Below are 18173 nucleotides of genomic sequence, written 5' to 3' on the forward strand. Positions count from 1 at the left end.
ATTTAGCTAATATTTAGATTATATGCTATTATTTTCTGCAATGGATTTGGAATATGTGTGGATATTAAATTTTCAAATATCAATCATCCGAATTCATTTTACTTTTTTGGATGACAGGATTACATGAGAGTAAAGCTTCTCTCACTTTAGAGACCAGCATTAATTCATTGTAATGCATGTAAAATGTACAACCATCTTGCAGGTACGAAAGATTTTGAAGAGAAAAAACCGAACCATGTAACAAAAATGTTGCCATATTAGCAGTCAAGGATTGTCTGAGTTAGCTATACAACAATCTCTGATGTTGGATTATTCAAAACATTATTCCAGTACCATGCCTTAAACCTACTACAAAACAATATCATAATAGGATGGCTGCCTGATTTCGCAACCCTCATCTCATGGCATTACAAGAACCCCCCTAGTTCCACCTCTTTCCCTCCTCAAACCGTGTAGTGCTGTCGGATGGTGTCGATATCCAGTCCTTTGAGCTTAACTTCGGATTCGACATGTCCTTTGAGTGTATGAAGTTCCCTCAACTTGGTAAGACACACGAGGTTTTGGATAAGATCATTGGTTTCTGATGTCAAAGGATTTTATGTATCACCTTGCAACTTCGGCACGCTTTCTGGCTTGTTCTGCAATCTCTGATAGTTCTTTGTGGTTGTTCTCCTTGTTTGTGATGTCGGGCGGTGTCGAGCCATGAAGGGTGCGTTGAGCTAAAGCCCACTGTGCTTCCCTCTCTCCTTTTCCATAATCATTCTTTGTTGTGAAGGCAGTCTATGAATTGAATGTACAAACAACACTCGCACATCAATGTCATTTGGTGGCATTGCGTTTATCGCAATTACTTACGTAACAAATTAATACCGAAAGAAGTGATTATATACCTTATTTTCAAGCAAAATGTTCCAAATTGTTCCAAGCCTTTCCAAAATAGCGAATTCCGAACTTGAGTACATCGAGTGGGAAGTAGAAGACTAGACTGTAGAGCCATAAAACGCCAGCCCAACCCCAGCCAATGCCTTTGATTCTTGCAAATCCCTAGTTTGCGTAAACAGCAAGTAGTGTATCTACCTAAAATTTTGAATCCAAAAAAGAAAACTTTATAACAACTCGAGAACAATACATTATACTCTAGCCAACTGAAGCTAATTTTTTTTATATTTTAACTTACGAGTTGTGCCAAAACGAAGGCAACCACGAGCAGGAGACCTGGACGTTCAATGAAAGACCAACTCCGAGAACGAGTGAGAAAAATGAGTGCTTGACTCACTGTACTGACTTGAAGGTATACAGCAGCAGTAAGTTCATCTTGATTGTGCCTAATGGTTCTTACCCCAAACTTATCCTGCAATTAGTACCAACCTTTAGAAGTCTCATATGTTATGGTTTTAAGAACATAAAAAGTGTTTAATATTTTTCTTACTGAAAAGAAGTTGGTATCGTTGGCAGCCCAGAAGAAAATGACAGTCATGACAGCAAGATAGGTACCAAGGACATGCCGGTGGCAAAAATCTCCTTGAGCTTCCATGAGTCAGGCAACCATGAAAGGAGAGAAATTGAACTTCCAAATAAGTGCGAGCAGCATGAAACCTAACACGATTCTGGTCGTAATGGAGACAGCATAGATGGTATAGTCTTTCATTCTCTGAAAAATGGCTCTACTTGTTAGAACAGCACTCACAATGACACTCAGTCCTGGTTCTGTAGTACTATATTTGATGCACTTCGAGCAGCATCAGTCGCATCGTCCACTGCAAAGCCGATGTCTGCCTTCTTAAGCGCTGGTGCATCATTCACACCATCTCCGGTCATGCCGCAAATATGTTTCCTTGCTTGTAGCCTCTTAACAATCTCATATTTGTGCTCTGAATTAGGAAAATAGTGACCCATATTCAAAGAGCGTCAAACTATACCAAATAATATTGCTAATGAGATTACCAGGGAAAACGCCTGCAAAGCCATCAGCCTTCTCAATAAGGTCATCAGCGCCAATTGTATTGATCGTGTCGCCCTTATTTTGACCAAGGATAGCAGATGATGGATACATGTTGGTTCCCATGCCGTGCCTGCGACCGGTTTCTTTTCCGATGGCTAGTTGATCACCAGTGATCATCTTGACATTGACACCAAGATTCAGAGCCCGACGAATTGTCTCTGCACTATCATGCCTTGGAGGATCAAACAGTGGCAATATACCCACAAATTCCGAAGGTTCTCCCGGGGCATCCTTGCTTTTCTCTTTCAAAGTCTACAATATCAAAACATTCATCTTATAATAACCTTCCGTTTATTCAAATTATGTTCCGGAGAAAGTGTAACCCCCTAGACCCGGCCTATGCGTTTCGACTAAGTCTAGTGGATCACATTATGATTATTAAAGACATTTTTCGAAACCGTTATTCCATCAATATAAAATCACATTATAAATAACATGAAATTATAAACAAATTATACTATCAAAATCCAACTCGTAAATATAGTACCAATAAATAATAATTTAATTTAAAACACGTCTTCAAATTCAATATCACAATAAACCGAGCAGTATTAGCAAAAGAGTTATCATTATAAAATCTGATATTTTAAAATAAGGTCCATGTCACCAAAATAAAGTCAACTTGCCAGATAAAAATATTACAATTTGATTTACTTCAAGAGATATGTTGATCCTTCAAGTGCTCGAACCAAGGTATCTAACCAACAGTATCTGAAAGGGGAAAACATTTTCAAAAGGTGAGCTAGGCTCAGTGTGTCCCAACATTTCCATAAAATCACAATAGGTACAAATCATAGTCCAGTAATCTCACAAATTCGTAAAAGAGTTTAACTTTTTGAAAATCATAGTTTAAACCCTTTTCTGGTACACCATCAGTAGTTCCCAAAATTATTTTCCATATAGCTTACTTTATGCACATAGCAAAAAGAAAGCCGACTTAAGGATAGGCTCTGAAGCTTGTATCCTTAAGCCCAAGTCAATAAGTCCATATAGCTTACCCTAAGCACACAGCAAAGGAAAGCCGACCTAATGAAACATCTTGGGGCCCTCAAGAGTCACATTAGGCCCAGTTAGCTTGATCAGAGCTATTCCATCGTATTTCAATTCCAAAATTCAATTGCACCGTGACATAAATTCCATAAATCCAAAAACATGGTAATCATATACCATTTCAAAACAAAAATTAGATAGCAGCCATATTCCATAAATTGTCACATTAAATTGGTGCATCCATAAAACAATAGCCAATGAATTCGGTGTACCACATATTAAAACCAATAAAACAGTTCAATAATAAGTAGGGAACACACCTCGACAATAGGTTCAAATAGCAAATTTACTGATTGCTGGTTTCACCACGCTCTACTACAATTTTCGAACGGGTGAATACTGGCACACGTGGTTTAACTGATCTAGAAGAGCTGGGTCGAGCTGTCGAACGATCCGGAGAGTCTCTTGTACCTTCAAACAATAATAATCCCAAATCCTATTTAATTGGTCAAAGCTAGTCTTCTTAAGTATATAAGCATTTTTCGAGTTTGACTATCAATTTGGGGTATTTCGAGTCTGAATTTGGCTAAACGGATTGCGGAAACGGAATCAGGACGTCGAAAAATATAAAGTATGACTTTTCGGAAATTCAGATTCTTGGTCAAAGTTAAAGTCAACCACTTTGACCGTCGATTTGGAGACCTTCGGGTTTGAATTTGGCAAAACCGACTGCGGAAATGGATTTGGCACGTCGAAAACTATCAGGATAGGTATACTCGGAAAAGATTTACGGTCGTTTAAGGGTCGGTCAAAGCCATTTTAAGTTTTAGTCAAAGAAAGTCAACGGTCAACGGTCACGGTCACGGTCAACGGTAGGGTCGGGTCAACAGTCGGGTCGGGTCAACCCGGTTCAGACCGGTCAAACCGGTTCAGACCGGTCAAACCGGTTCGAACCGGTCAAACTGGTTCAAAACTGGTCAAACCGGTTTTCCAGCAGCTCACTCTCCCTGCGGCGGCGCGTGCGGCGCGTGAACAGTGCCACGGTGTCGGAAAATTCCCGGAAAAATTTCTAAAAATTATTTTGAGTGATTTCGAGATACTTACAACGATCGGTTCAAATATTTGAACGGCGGAGAGCTCGTATTTCAACTCGGCCGAATCTTTGACTGCTCCACCTCCTCACGCGCCGCCGTCGACGGCGAACAAGGTTGTCACCGGCGGACTCGCAACGACACAAGGAACACGATGGTGCAGGAGGTGTCGTAAACGGAACAACGATCGGCGGTGAATTTAAGTTTTTCCCGGCGATAGAGCTAAAAAAAACGACGATGCTTTGACTGAAAATTCCCGACGTTTGGTAGCGTTTCACTTCAATTAATTTGAAGGGTTTGTTCCTCGCTTGATGATGAACACAACGGTGGTTTCAATTTTACGATTGGACGTCGAACGGCGTCGGAATCGGGCTTGGAAGTAAGGGTATGAGAGAAGGAAAATTGAGCAAATTCTCAATTGTGTTTTCTGATTTACAATCAGAAACCATGCTTAAATTATAAGCCTGTCGACACTCCTTGGAGGAATTCAGGGCTTGGTCCCTGAATTTCCTTCAACTTATAAAATGGCCTATAACTTTTCATAAATTTTAGTTCAGTCATTAAATTTCACCAATTTTCACAATTAACGTCCAATTTCAATTAAATATTATTTTGTAAATATTCGGGTTGTTACAATTCTCCCACTCTACAAGAAATTTCGTCCTCGAAATTTACCTTATGAGAATAGTTGAGGAAACTGAGCCTCCATTGACTCCAATGTCTCCCAAGTAGCTTCTGAGGGGCCTCGATTACTCCACTGAACTTTGACCATTGGAATTCGCCTATTCCGAAGAACTCTTTCATCTCTTTCTAAAATCTGAATGGGCTCCTCCTCATATGACAAATCCGGTCTCAGCTCTACTTCTTCAACCTGAATAATTTGACCTGGATCTGGACGGTATCGCCTTAACATAGACACATGAAAAACATCATGAATACGACTGAGGTGGGAAGGCAACTAAAGCTGATAAGCAACATGTCCAACTTTCTTCAGAATACGATACAGCCCAATAAATCGTGGACTCAATTTACCCTTACGCCCGAATCTCAATACTTTCTTCCACGGTGAAACTTTTAAGAAGACCTGATCACCAACCTCAAATTGTATATCTTTCCTTCTCTGATCTGCATAAGACTTCTGCCTATCAAATGCCTCTTTCAAACGGTCACGTATCAATCTGACTGTGTCCTCCGTCTCTCGCACTAACTCAGGTCCCAACGTTTTCCTATCACGCAACTCAGTCCAACAGATCGGAGTGCGACATTTACGCCCATAGAGTGCTTCATAGGGTGCCATACGAATGCTGGTCTGATACTGCTATTGTAAGCAAATTCAGCCAAAGTAAAAAATTTCTCCCAGCTACCATGAAAATCGATTACGCAACCCCGCAACATATCCTCAAGTATCTGAATCACTCTCTCAGATTGACCATCAGTTTGTGGGTGAAAGGATGTGCTATAATCCAATCTTGTTCCCAAAGCCGTATGTAGCGCCTTCCAAAATCTCGAAGTAAATCTCGGATCTCGATCAGAAATAATAGACAATGGAACACCATGCAATCTAACAATCTCTGAAATATACAATCTTGCCAGCTTGTCCAAAGTATAATTTACTCGCACAGGAATGAAGTGAGCTGACTTTGTAAGTCTGTCAACAATCACCCAAACTGAATCTTTTTTCGAAGGAGTCATAGGCAAGCTAGTAACAAAATCCATAGTAATACGCTCCCATTTCCATTCAGGAATCTTAATAGGCTGTAACAAACCTGATGGATGTTGATGTTCTGCCTTAACTTGTTGACAAGTCAAACACCTCGCTACAAAATTTGAGATGTCCTTCTTCATGCCGATCCAATGATACCTCTCTCTCAAATTCCGATACATCTTATCTCCACCGGGATGCATAGCATATGGACTACTATGAGCCTCAGTAAGGATAGTCTGTCTCAACTCAGCATCATCAGGCACACAATACCGACCTTTGAAGCATAGAACTTCATCCCGGTCAAGGGCGTAATCTGAGCTTGTCCCCTGCTCTACTTGCTCAAAGATGGGAATCAAGGAGCTATCAAAGGGCTGCTTCGCCTTGATCTCATCAACCAAGGTCGGCTTAACTTGCAATTCTGCTAACAAAGTGCCATCATCATATAAATTCATCCTGGCCATTGAAGATCTAAACTCCGATACCGTCTTTCGACTCAAAGCATCCGCTACAATGTTAGCTTTACCAGGGTGATAATCAATCACACAATCATAATCCTTCAGAAGCTCTAGCCAGCGCCGTTGTCTCAAATTAAGCTCCTTCTGGGTCAGGAGATACTTTAAGCTCTTATGATCCGTGAAAATATAACACTTCTCTCCATAAAGATAGTGTCTCCAAATCTTCAAGGCAAAAATCACTGCTGCTAACTCCAAATCGTGAGTAGGATAATTACACTCATGAAGTCGCAGCTGACGGGATGCATAAGCCACCACTTTACCTTCCTGCATTAAAACACAGCCAAGTCCTGAGTGTGAAGCATCACTATACACTGTAAAATCCTTCCCGGACTCTGGTTGAATCAACACCGGTGCTTGAGTCAAAACCGCCTTGAATTTCTCAAAGCTCTCCTGTTGTGCCACGCCCCAGTCAAACGGCACATTCTTCCTTAACAACTTTGTCAAAGGAGAAGCAATGATCGAGAAGCCCTCAACAAAACGTCGATAATAACCAGCCAAGCCCAAGAAACTGCGGATCTCAGATACGTTCTTAGGTCGTTTCCAATTCATAATAGCCTCTATCTTGCTGGGATCGACCTGAACACCTCGCGCATAAATAATATGCCCCAGAAACGACACTTCTTGAAGCCAAAATTCACACTTGCTTAGTTTGGCATATAGACGATGCTCTCTCAAAGTCCGCAGAACGATCTTCAAATGCTCGTCATGCTCTGCCTCAGTACGAGAATAGATCAGAATATCGTCAATGAAGACCACCACAAATTGATCCAAATATGGTCGGAACACCCGATTCATCAAATCCATGAAAGCTGCAGGAGCGTTCGTCAAACCAAAAGGCATCACTAAGAATTCATAATGACCATATCTAGTGCGAATAGTCATTTTTGCAATATCTGATCCTTTAACTTTCAATTGATATTACCCCGAACGAAGATCAATCTTAGAGAATACAGTAGCTCCTCGCAATTGATCAAATAAATCATCAATCCTGGGTAGTGGGTATTTATTCTTGACCGTCATCTTGTTCAATTTCCGATAGTCAATACATAATCTTAGCGACACATCCTTCTTTTTCACGAACAGAACTGGAGCTCCCCATGGTGAAGTACTATGTCGGATAAATCCTCGATCGAATAATTCTTGCAATTGGACTTTCAACTCTTTAAGTTCCCTTGGAGCCATACGATAAGGTGCCATAGAAATAAGTGGCGATCCCGGATAAGTCTCAATCTCGAACTCTACCTCTCTATCAGGAGGTAACCCAGGCAACTCCTCCGGAAAAACATCAGGAAACTCGCTAACTGTACGAATCTCCTCGATCGTGGACAATGCACCCTTGGTGTTCAAAATACAAGCAATGAAGGTCTCATATCCCTTCCGGATCATACGATCAATTTCCATCGCTGAAACTATATTGGAGAGATAACCACGCCGTTCACCAATTAACACAACAGTCCGACCATCTGAAGTCTTCAGAGTAGCCCGCTTGTATTCGCAATCCAGCTTTACCTTGTGTTTATTCAACCAATCCATTCCAAGAATTAGATCGAACTCCTCTAAAGGAAGCTCCATAAGATCAGCGAGAAAAATTTCTCCTTGAACCTCGAGAGGACAACGCCGGAATACTTTATTCACTAATACCGCTTGTCCTACTGGACTTGTAACTGTAACAGTATTTTCAGTGTTCTCGATCGGAATCTGAAGGTTTCGAGATACGGAGCTCGATACATAGGAGTGAGTGGAACCATTGTCCAATAATGCAAAGTATGGGGTAGAATAAATAGTAAATGTACCTGCAATAACCTCAGGCTCATCTCTGTCATCACGACGTCTAGTTGCATAAACCAAAGCTGGCTGTCTAGCCTCAGAAGCTGTTGGCCCTCTATTTTGCTGAGGTCGGGCTCTACTGTCTGTCCTGGACGTTGATCCTCGAGTCTTTCCTTGACTACGATCTCTAATTGGGGTCTGTACTGTAGTCTGCGAACGCACAGGAGTTTGGGTAGTGGTATGCTCAAACGAAACTAACTGAGGACAATCCCTCCGATAATGACCACTAGATCCACACTGATAGCAAAGACCCATCTTCTTACGACACTCTCCTGAGTGCTGTTTACCACAATACTCACAAAGGGGCCCATTATAATACGACGAGGAACCGCCTCGACTGACAGCTAAAGGTGAGGATGCTGCAGGCCTGAAACGTGTATTGCTTCTCTGAGGGGCTGAAGTACGAGTCCTCTTTCCAGACTGTGCTGATGACTCCATCGGGCCTGAAAATTTCTTAGATCGATCTTGATCAACACGCTCTCTACCAGAAGCTAAAACCTCCACCTCTTCCGCATCTTTGGCTCTGCCCACCAGCACATCAAATATCTCATCCTGATGGGTTACAACTTGCCTACGCAGCTTGTATATATTTGTAACGTCCCTTTGAGGGTCATATCTCAATACTCATATCCATACATCCTATCACACAAGAGTACAAAAGTAAAAATTAAGAACAAAACTGCAAGTACCTGCTGGAAGTGTCCTAAGTTGTTGGTGCTGTCAACGAGGTGAGCAGCTTTTCCGAAGAAGGTGTGGACGCCGGTGGCAATAACAACAGCCTTGATCTCACCTTGCTTGACAGTAGAAACCGAGAATACCTCGTCCCCTGCATTCTTGTTTATAGGCAAAGACTCGCCAGTAAGGGCCGATTGTTCATCTTGAGTGAATCGCCTTCAAGGAAACGTGCATCTACTGGGAAATATCTCCCAACTTAATGCTGATGATGTCTCCCGGCACCAAAATTGAAGCTTATTGCTCGCTCCACTTCCCGTCACTTAGGACCTTCAATCATTCAAACATGCACAAAGGGTTAGAGACATCGATCACCGACATTAAAAAAATTCGAAACAAGTCATGTCTGGTTAAATCTAAAACACCTTGGTCTTAGGGGCAAGACCAGCCATAAGAGCTGCAGCAGCATTGCCGGCATTGTTTTCTTCGATGAAGCTAATCGTCGAGTTGATAAACAGCAACGCCACGATACCGATGAAGTCTAGCCAGTCTGGGGGCTTGCCCTGAATTTTATTCATGGAATTAGAGATTCCATATTGAATCCAAGTCTATAAATTCAAGCACATGAGAGAAAAAGAAAGAGAGATTAACATACTCCTCCATTAGCCAAAGCAATGGCCATAATTGCTGCAATCTCCATCACCCATGACAGAGGATTCCACATAAATCCCAATAACTTCAAAACCTTGCTTTCCTGCTTCTCTTCAAGCTTGTTTGGACCAAAGATGAGGAGCCTCTTTTGGCCTTCCTCGCTCGATAGCCCATCTTTGGTGCATTTCAACTTTTGAAACACTTCTTCAACAGGAATCCGCTCCTGCAATCCAACCCACATATCAAAATACACACACACACACACACACACACACACACACACACATATATATATATTATCAGAAACAAAGAAGAAAAATACTTACAAGGTCTACGGTCTCATTCTTGATTTCTTCCAAGCCGATGATCGTTTCCGCCATCTTTCTCTCTTCTTCAAACTACTTTCCCAGAAAGAAAAAAATATTGTTTCTTGTGTGTGTGTGTGTGTTTAAATAAATACAGTCTCTTTGTTTTTCTCTGCATGCAAAGCACAAAGTACGTCGTAAAGCTTGGATCTTTGTTAGTATTCAAGGAAAATGAGATGAAGAACCAGCTGAATTTTGGGTGAGTAATTTGTAAAGAAGTTAATAAGTTAGGTTGGTATAGTACAAAATGTAGATGAAGAAGATGAAATATTGATTGTAAGTGTTGGGGATGTAATATTTTTAATATCAGAATTGTGGGAATGTTGACCGTAAATGAGAGAAGGAGCGGCACTCTCTTGGTCCACGCTGCCCAGGTCCTTCGCCTATCACTTTGTCTTTTACCCACGTTTTTCTTAAGCCATAATCAAGGGGTCAATTATAAATCTTTTAGTAATAAATCATTGATAGAAAACAATGAAAATTTGATTAGAATTTTCATATTTTGAGTGAGATTAAAGGTTTAATTGAAAAGGATAATACAAAATTATAAAATATTATATTTTTTAAAAATTATGAACAAAGGATTGAAAATGAACTTTTAGATGTAGTAGAAGGATTAAAATATTGTTTTTATAATAAAAAGACTAAAATAAAATTTTAATTATAATATAGATTTTTAAATTTAAATATACTTTAATCTTTTATTGAATTTAACTATTCCAAGGGTAAAATAAAAGTATTGATATCCTTTAGAGGCTAAAAAACAGTGTAAATCGAGAAAACAAAAGGTATAATGATGAAATTAGCTCCAATGTTTATACAAAAGTTAATTTTGCTTCTTATTTTTTAAAGTATTTTAATTTTTAGTCAAAATAGTCCCTACTTAATAGAAAATATTAATTGATTAGCAGTCAACACATGTTACAACATAACATTTTCATGTGTGTTTAATTGATGATGTGGCATATATCACGTCATCTATTAAGCATATATGAAAATATTACGTCAACAACATATGTTGATTGTTAGTCAACAAACTGTTTCCATCTAAACAGGGGTTATTTTAATCAAAAATTAAAATACCGTAGGTTAAAATACTCCATAAAAAGAATAAGATTAAAAAATAATCATTTATGCAAAGGTTGAGGGTTAACTTTATCATTAGATCAAAACAAAAAATAGTCATAGTGACAATTTGTGAATTAAACCAATAAATAAAAAGATAAACTATTTACTGGGTCATCCACCTATTTCTTAGTTTTTGTTTTGATCACCTAACTATTATGTTTTTTCAAAATCATACATATAATTACATTTTGGTTCTGTTTTGATTACCAGCCGTTAATAAATTAACAGTGATGCTAACATGATATTTTTAATTAATTTTTAATACTGATATGACATTATTTTATAGTAACACATTATCATTATCGTTAATTTTTTAATAAAAAATGATCAAAATAAAACCAAAACATAACACGATGTATCATTTAAAAAATATAATAGTTGGATGACAAAAACATTAAGTGGACGATCAAATAAATAATTTATCCTATAAAAAATTCGCTGACCCGATCCAATCTAACCGAAGCAGGCCATTGTCACTTTGGTTTGACAATGGAAGCAGAATTCGGAAACCCGAAACCCTGAGCCTCCACTCCTTCACTGTCTAGATTCTTAAAACACCAAAACTTTTCCCTCCCATTCCTCTCTCTCTTCAATCTCCTTCTACTTATCTTTCTCTTCATTTCCTTCACTAGCTTCTCCTTTAGGTGATTGAACTCCCAAGGATCCATTACTGCTGCTGAACCCAAAACCCCTCAATAAACCCTCACTCTGCAGTTATGGCTTCCGCTTCAGGTGATTCCCTCTCCTTTTCTTTTCTTTTCAGAATTTGGGATTAGTCCAAATAAAATTCCTGCACTTTAGATGAAAATACTTTGATTTCATTTGGTTTTTAGAGTCAAAGTTTTTTTTGGTGTTCTTGAGTTTTCGATGAGCTATTTAGTTTCTAGGTCTTGTCTGTTTGATACCCAGTTTTTGTTGGTTTATAAGTTTTATGTAGAGTAGGGTATTAATCATAGATCTGCAAAGTTTGATGATTTTGAGTTTTCTTTTGGAGAAATTGGAGAGCTGAAAAGGTGTGTTATCGGCGTGTGCTTGTGTTTGTGTTTATTCTACGGGGATTAGTAATTTTAGAATGGTTTTATGGCATTTGTTTGCCTTTTTTTTAGTATCTTTTAGCTAATTAGAGATGCAAGTTAGTTTATGTGAATTTACTCAATATCTTAGTTGTCGTTGCAGGGACCCTGTGTGAAGCTCGTGGTACTGCAAGTGAAATTTCTAGGTGTGAGAGAGATCTTGACACAGAAAATTGTGATTTACAGGTTACATCGCTGTACAAAAAGAGAAGGGTATCTTCAATTTCTGATTTATTGCCATATGTTTTGAGAAGGATAGAAGAATCCTTACCTAGTTTACATTCCCCTGATTATTATATAGAACCTTGCTTGAAAGATATGATGAGAATGGAACTCTTGGATCCTGGTTATTGCAGCCGAGTTCTGGATTTTGTGGTTGGAAGATTTGGTTACGGGTATGTAAAATTCTTTGGGGAAACTGATGTGAGAGGGTTGGATTTGGATCAAATTGTGAAATTCCATAGGCATGAGGTGATTGTATATGAAGATGAAAGCAACAAGCCCATGGTTGGTCAAGGACTTAACAAGGCTGCTGAGGTAACTTTGAGACTTCAAATTGAAAATTTAGACTTGAATAAGAAGGAAGTAGATGGTATTGTTAAGAAATTAAGACTGAGCATGAAAAGCCAAGGAGCACGATTTATTGCATTTGACCCTACAAATGGTGAATGGAAATTCTTGGTTGACCATTTCAGTAGATTTGGGTTGAGTGAAGATGACGAGGAAGATCTTATTATGGATGATGCAACAGGAGCTGTACAAGATCCTGGGGTAATGGCTGATGGTGGGAATCCTGAGATTGATGAAGATATGCAATTGGATAGTAATGGATCTTTGCTTTCTCATTCTCTTCCTGCACATCTCGGGCTGGACCCTGTGAAGATGAAAGAAATGAGAATGTTGATGTTTCCTGCAGAGGAAGAAGAGGAGCTTGAGGATTTTAGAGGGACAGGTTCTAATCAGAAACAAGGTCTTGCGAAAGAATATATAAAGTCCTCTTTGAATAACTCTAACCTGAGGATGACCAATAGGTCTAGCCCACCTGTTGTGCGGAAAACCCCTGTTGCTTTACTTGAGTATAACTCTGGTACTTTCGATTCAAGCTCATCTAGAACCATTCTGATGACACGAGAAAATAAGGGTTTGCCACTAAAGACCACCAAAAGGGAAGGTTTCAAGCTGGACATCAAACAAGAGACACCGGTCACTGGAAGCCATTCTCACAATATAGTTGATGCAGCATTGTTCATGGGTAGGTCATTTCGTGTGGGTTGGGGCCCAGGTGGCATTCTTGTTCACTCTGGTGCACCTGTAGGTAGTAATGATGCCCAGAGAGTATTATCTTCTGTAATCAATGTAGAAAAAGTGTCGATTGATAAAGTAGTCAGAGATGAAAATAGTAAAGTGAAGAAAGAACTTGTTGACTTTGCATTTGATGCTCCATTGAATCTTCACAAAGCCCTAAATTATGAAGAAAAAGCAGTGGAAGTTGGATCTTTTCAATTGAAACTTCTGAAGGTTGTTTCTAATCGCTTAGAGCTTTCTGACATTTGTAGGAGCTATATAGACATTATTGAGAGGCAGTTGGATGTTCCTGGTTTATCTTCTTCTGCTCGCTTGGTTTTGATGCATCAAGTGATGGTCTGGGAATTGATAAAAGTTCTTTTTTCAGAAAGGGAAAATACTGGTCAACTGAAACCCATGGCTTCTGATATTGAGGAAGATATGATGCAGGATATAAAGGAAGGTCCTCCAGAAGTCGACTTGGAAGCACTTTCTCTTATTAGGAGGGCTCAGTTTAGTTGTTGGCTGCAAGAAAGCGTATGTCATCGTATACAAGAAGAAGTAAGCTCAGTGAATGACTCAGGTTACTTGGAACACTTATTCTTTCTCTTGACTGGGCGAAAACTTGATGCAGCTGTGGAGCTGGCAGCTTCTAAAGGAGATGTTAGACTGGCTTGTTTACTGAGCCAGGCTGGTGGATCAACAGTTAATCGTTCTGATGTTGCCAGACAGCTAGATATATGGAGACGTAATGGTCTGGACTTCGATTTCATTGAGAAGGAAAGGATTCGGCTTTATGAGTTGCTTGCTGGTGATATTCATGGTGCTTTGCGTGGTATTAACATTGACTGGAAGAGATTCTTAGGATTGTTAATGTGGTATCACCTACCTTCAGATACTGCATTGCCTGTTGTTTTTCGAACTTATCATCACCTTCTTGATGATGGAAAAGCTCCATTTCCCGTTCCAATTTATATTGATGAAGGATCAGTTGAAGAGAAAGCAAATTTCAGCAGAGTGGAAAGATTTGATCTTTCATACTATCTCATGCTTCTGCATGCCAGTGAAGAGAGTCAATTATGCTCTCTGAAAACGATGTTTAGCACCTTATCTTCTACACATGATCCACTTGACTACCATATGATATGGCATCAGCGTGCTATCCTGGAAGCTGTTGGTGCTTTCAATTCTAATGACCTTCAAGCTCTTGACATGGGACTTATATCCCAGTTACTATGTCAGGAGCAGTGTCATTGGGCTATCTATGTAGCCCTTCACATGCCCTACCGTGATGATTTTCCTTACCTTCAAGCAATTCTTATCAGGGAAATTTTGTTCCAATATTGTGAATCATGGAGTTCACAGGAATCACAGCGCCAATTTATCGAGGACTTGGGTATTCCATTGCAATGGTTGCATGAAGCTATGGTATGTTATTGGTTTTCTAGATGATTTGTTCTAATTTTGTTCATCTGAAGCCTTTACATTTTACTTCCTGTCGGTCTAGCCCGAGTTGTTTTCTATGCTAACTTTTGGAGCTTTGCTGGTAGATTAGGTGCTCTATTTGGGTTAGATCCATCATTAATTTAGATTCTTTGCTTAGTGGCAGATTGTCAGCATCCTGGTTGGGTGGGATCTTTGAATCTCATCCTTTCTTTTCTTTCTTCTTCCTTTCTTTTTCTTTTTTTCTTTTTTGAAGATGAACTCCTTTTAGACTTGCTAGCCATCTCGATTGTCCTGTTGTATGCTTGTATCTGTATCTGTGTCTGTGTGTGGATGCATGATGGGGGAGAGAGAGTGGGAGGAGGTTATTTAGAGATCTGAAATGTTGGGTTTATTATTTAAATATCATGTTTTTCTTTGATTAACTCCTTTTAAATAACTAGCAATTTGGATTTTCCTGCTGCATGCTTGTCTCTGTATCTGTGTCTAGATGTGGATGTATGATATGAGAGAGAGTGAGCTCTGAAAGGTTCTTTGGAACTCGAGTGTTGTTTTACAATTGAGAAAAATTTCCTATGATGCAGGCAGTTTATTTCAATTACCATGGGGATTTGCCAAGGGCTCTTGAGCACTTTCTGGAATGTGAAAATTGGCAAAAGGCTCATTCTATTTTCATGACTTCAGTTGCTCATGCATTGTTCTTATCTGGTATGATCTTATTGCAAATTAAGTTTTTCAGATATGCCTTGTTAGCTTTGTTTTCCTGTTATCGTTTTTCGTTTCTAATGCCTTGTGGATATGACTTGAAATCAAAATCAAGGTCTCCCCCTTTCCTTTTCCCCAGTAAAAAACATAAAAAAGTATGATGTAAAATTATACCCCATCGGAAAATTTAACGGTGATGTGATCTACCGAATTTATTTGATTTAGAACTCAAAGGAATTTTATGTACATTACGGATATGGTGACACACAATATTACATAGCTGGACAGAATCACCTAGCTTTTTTTCTTCTTCTCTATATACAAGTCACCTCTTTCCCACCTAAAAATTTCCATTTAGTGTTGTAAAACATTTAATAAAAGAAAGTTTAGATACTACTAGTAAAAAGATGTTTGAAGGGGAAAATAGCTTATTCTTGACAAAATTGAGAATTCGGATTAAGTTATAGAATCAAGGGGGTTTAGTAATTCATTCTATGAATTTTCTGTTCATATTAATATTATCAGAGCACAAAATCCCATGTCCATGCATGGATGTGTCTTATCACGTGGGAGGTGGGTGACAACCTATACTCTTACTATTTTGAGACTCAGTCATGTAGATTATACATGTTAATTACTACTAACTCTTAGGGTCAATTTTCGTTTCTTTTCCTTCTTTTGGTGGTGGGGGGGGGGGGATACCAATGCTGGATTGAAGAATGTAATGCACAATGTTGGGTCACTGAAGAATTGATGAGTCAAATGCCGTTGATATAGTTAATCCCCGTCTTATGTTTTTTCTTCAATTCAGCCAATGACTCAGAGGTATGGAGGATTGCAACATCCATGGAGAACAACAAGGCAGAAATCGAAAATTGGGATTTGGGAGCTGGAATATATATTTCATTCTATGTGCTAAGAAGCTCATTACAGGAGGATAACAATACAATGGCTGAATTGGTAAGAAACTCATGGAATTTATTATGGCCATAGAATCTGAATTTGAATATAAACTATGTAGCTTGTTGGATGCTTCATTTATTAGTGAACCAAATTTTTCCTGTTATTGTGAACACTGTTTCCTGCTCATGGGGTTGTGCTGAATGCTATCCTACCTTAGCTTGTCATGTTTTTCTTACTAAACTTTGGGTTCATCTTAATGGGGTGGCCACTTTAAGCAAAGTGTAGCATGTCTAATATGCATGACTCATTGACTCTGCTTTCCAGTTTATCCCTTAATAACAAGAAGGGATCTGCCTAGTTAAAGCATTGTTCCCAGAGGCATTACCTTCTTTTGCCTGAATGGACTGGTGTTGGTAGTACTGCATGGTGCCTTTTGTGGGAGATGAGTCAAGATTAATGGCTGCAGCTCATTATGGTCTTTTACCTTTAATGCTTTTGGAAGAATTTGCTTGAAAGCTGCATTGCTGTTGAACTAAGTTGCATGCGAGATATTAATTCTATTAACATAAATGATGGTGGAAAAGTTTAAAGCTTGTCAGGTGAGAAAATATTGCTAATCATTTTGTCTGTGTGATTAAATCATAAGTTTTTTTCAACATTTGGAACCGGCTGGGATACAAAGTTGCCATTCTTCTTGTGAATGTTTCTCTTCTTCTTTTTAGTGTTTTTTTTCCTGCATCTTCCTATTAGATTCGTAATAGATTAAGCAATTGCACCCTTAAGCTGTTGAACCAAATTTGTGAAATATCAGCACACTTGATTTTTGTATTTCCTTTACAAGTGAATGTTGGTGAATTTTTCAGGATTCCCTTGACAGCAAAAATGCAGCTTGTAGGGACTTTCTTGGCCGTTTGAATGAGTCTTCAGCAGTTTGGGGTGGCAAGTTACATGTTGATGCGAGGTATTTATGTTGCTCTCTCTCCTTATGAATGTGAATATATCGAATTACTAGCTTAGTTAAAACCCCAATTCCCTGTTGAATCAACTGCTTAGTTGGATCATTTTCCATTGATTGTTCTATGTGCCTGCTTATCAACGACTAGCTTGGTTTCTGCCCACCTTGGTGTTAGTCATTTTTAATGTCGAAATCCCAATTCCCTGTTCTTTTCTTTTTTTCTTTCAAAATCCAAATTTTCCTCGATTTTATTCCAAACCTCAAAGCAGTGAATAGTTCTCCCCCCCCCCTTCATTTTCATGCCTATGAATATCATGTTCCAGAGAATCATCTTTTGTATCATCACAGAACAGTTCTGTATCCTCCTTTTCTTATGGTCTACTCTATCCGTACATTTTTATACTCTGGGGTCTTGATCTGTAGTGATTGGATGCAAGTTTATGTGAAACTATGGTGCAGGGTGGTTTATTCAAAGATGGCGGAAGAGATATGCAATTTTCTGCTTTCCGATACTAGTAGAAGTCAAACACGTGAAGACCAGTTAAGCTGTTATGATACCGTCTTCAGTGCTCCCATCCCGGAAGACCTTCGTTCAACTCATTTACAGGATGCTGTTGCAGTTTTCACTTGCAGTCTTTCAGAAGTTTTAAGTTAGTTTGTCTACGTAACCCTGTTCCTATTGATGCTTGGATGGTGATTTTGGCTTGGGGTTAGGAGCTTGATGTTGTAAAACTTGAACCTTAATTTCGTACCAAACTTCAAAATTCATAATTGTCAAGTTAATAGATATAATCACACAACCAAACAGTCTATATATATATATATTTACACATTTATATATTATATTTTTTTCATTTTACTTTT

At 38.9% G+C, this 18173-nt stretch overlaps 2 protein-coding genes and 1 long non-coding RNA gene across 3 annotated transcripts; 1 reads left to right on the forward strand and 2 right to left on the reverse strand.

Moving 5' to 3' along the window:
- Positions 1–210: 210 nt before the first annotated feature.
- On the reverse strand, positions 211–2282 carry LOC120125284. The gene is made up of 5 exons (XR_005516357.1): positions 1945–2282; positions 1430–1871; positions 1178–1351; positions 891–1077; positions 211–780 (listed from the first exon to the last, which is right to left on the reverse strand). It is a non-coding gene; the product is annotated as an uncharacterized LOC120125284 (long non-coding RNA).
- A 6541-nt stretch (positions 2283–8823) lies between these two features.
- On the reverse strand, positions 8824–9979 carry LOC120125283 (plasma membrane ATPase 4-like). The gene is made up of 4 exons (XM_039143756.1): positions 9780–9979; positions 9458–9676; positions 9228–9365; positions 8824–9132 (listed from the first exon to the last, which is right to left on the reverse strand). The coding sequence occupies exons 1-4, from the start codon at positions 9831–9833 to the stop codon at positions 9100–9102; spliced, it is 444 nt and encodes a 147-aa protein (XP_038999687.1). The 5' UTR covers positions 9834–9979; the 3' UTR covers positions 8824–9099.
- A 1443-nt stretch (positions 9980–11422) lies between these two features.
- On the forward strand, positions 11423–18102 carry LOC120125430 (nuclear pore complex protein NUP96-like). The gene is made up of 6 exons (XM_039143856.1): positions 11423–11678; positions 12123–14731; positions 15331–15454; positions 16263–16411; positions 17218–17315; positions 17769–18102. Exons 1-6 carry the CDS (start codon positions 11663–11665, stop codon positions 17962–17964), a joined length of 3192 nt encoding a protein of 1063 aa, XP_038999787.1. The 5' UTR covers positions 11423–11662; the 3' UTR covers positions 17965–18102.
- Positions 18103–18173: the final 71 nt, after the last annotated feature.

This window comes from Hibiscus syriacus, unplaced genomic scaffold, assembly GCF_006381635.1.
Source record: "Hibiscus syriacus cultivar Baekdansim isolate YM2019G1 unplaced genomic scaffold, ASM638163v2 tig00110430_pilon, whole genome shotgun sequence".
NCBI lineage: Eukaryota > Viridiplantae > Streptophyta > Magnoliopsida > Malvales > Malvaceae > Hibiscus > Hibiscus syriacus.

What these genes read in the sequence shown, in the direction of transcription:
- LOC120125283 (XM_039143756.1), bottom strand. Translation starts at nt 9,833, where the DNA reads ATGGCGGAAACGATCATCGGCTTGGAAGAAATCAAGAATGAGACCGTA. An exon ending in AGAATGAGACCGTAGACCTT is followed by an intron (nt 9,677 to 9,779) that starts GTAAGTATTTTT and finishes GTTGGATTGCAG; the next exon opens with GAGCGGATTCCTGTTGAAGA. An exon ending in TTGCTTTGGCTAATGGAGGA is followed by an intron (nt 9,366 to 9,457) that starts GTATGTTAATCT and finishes AATAAAATTCAG; the next exon opens with GGCAAGCCCCCAGACTGGCT.
- LOC120125430 (XM_039143856.1), top strand. An exon ending in ACAATACAATGGCTGAATTG is followed by an intron (nt 16,412 to 17,217) that starts GTAAGAAACTCA and finishes TGAATTTTTCAG; the next exon opens with GATTCCCTTGACAGCAAAAA. An exon ending in AAGTTACATGTTGATGCGAG is followed by an intron (nt 17,316 to 17,768) that starts GTATTTATGTTG and finishes ACTATGGTGCAG; the next exon opens with GGTGGTTTATTCAAAGATGG.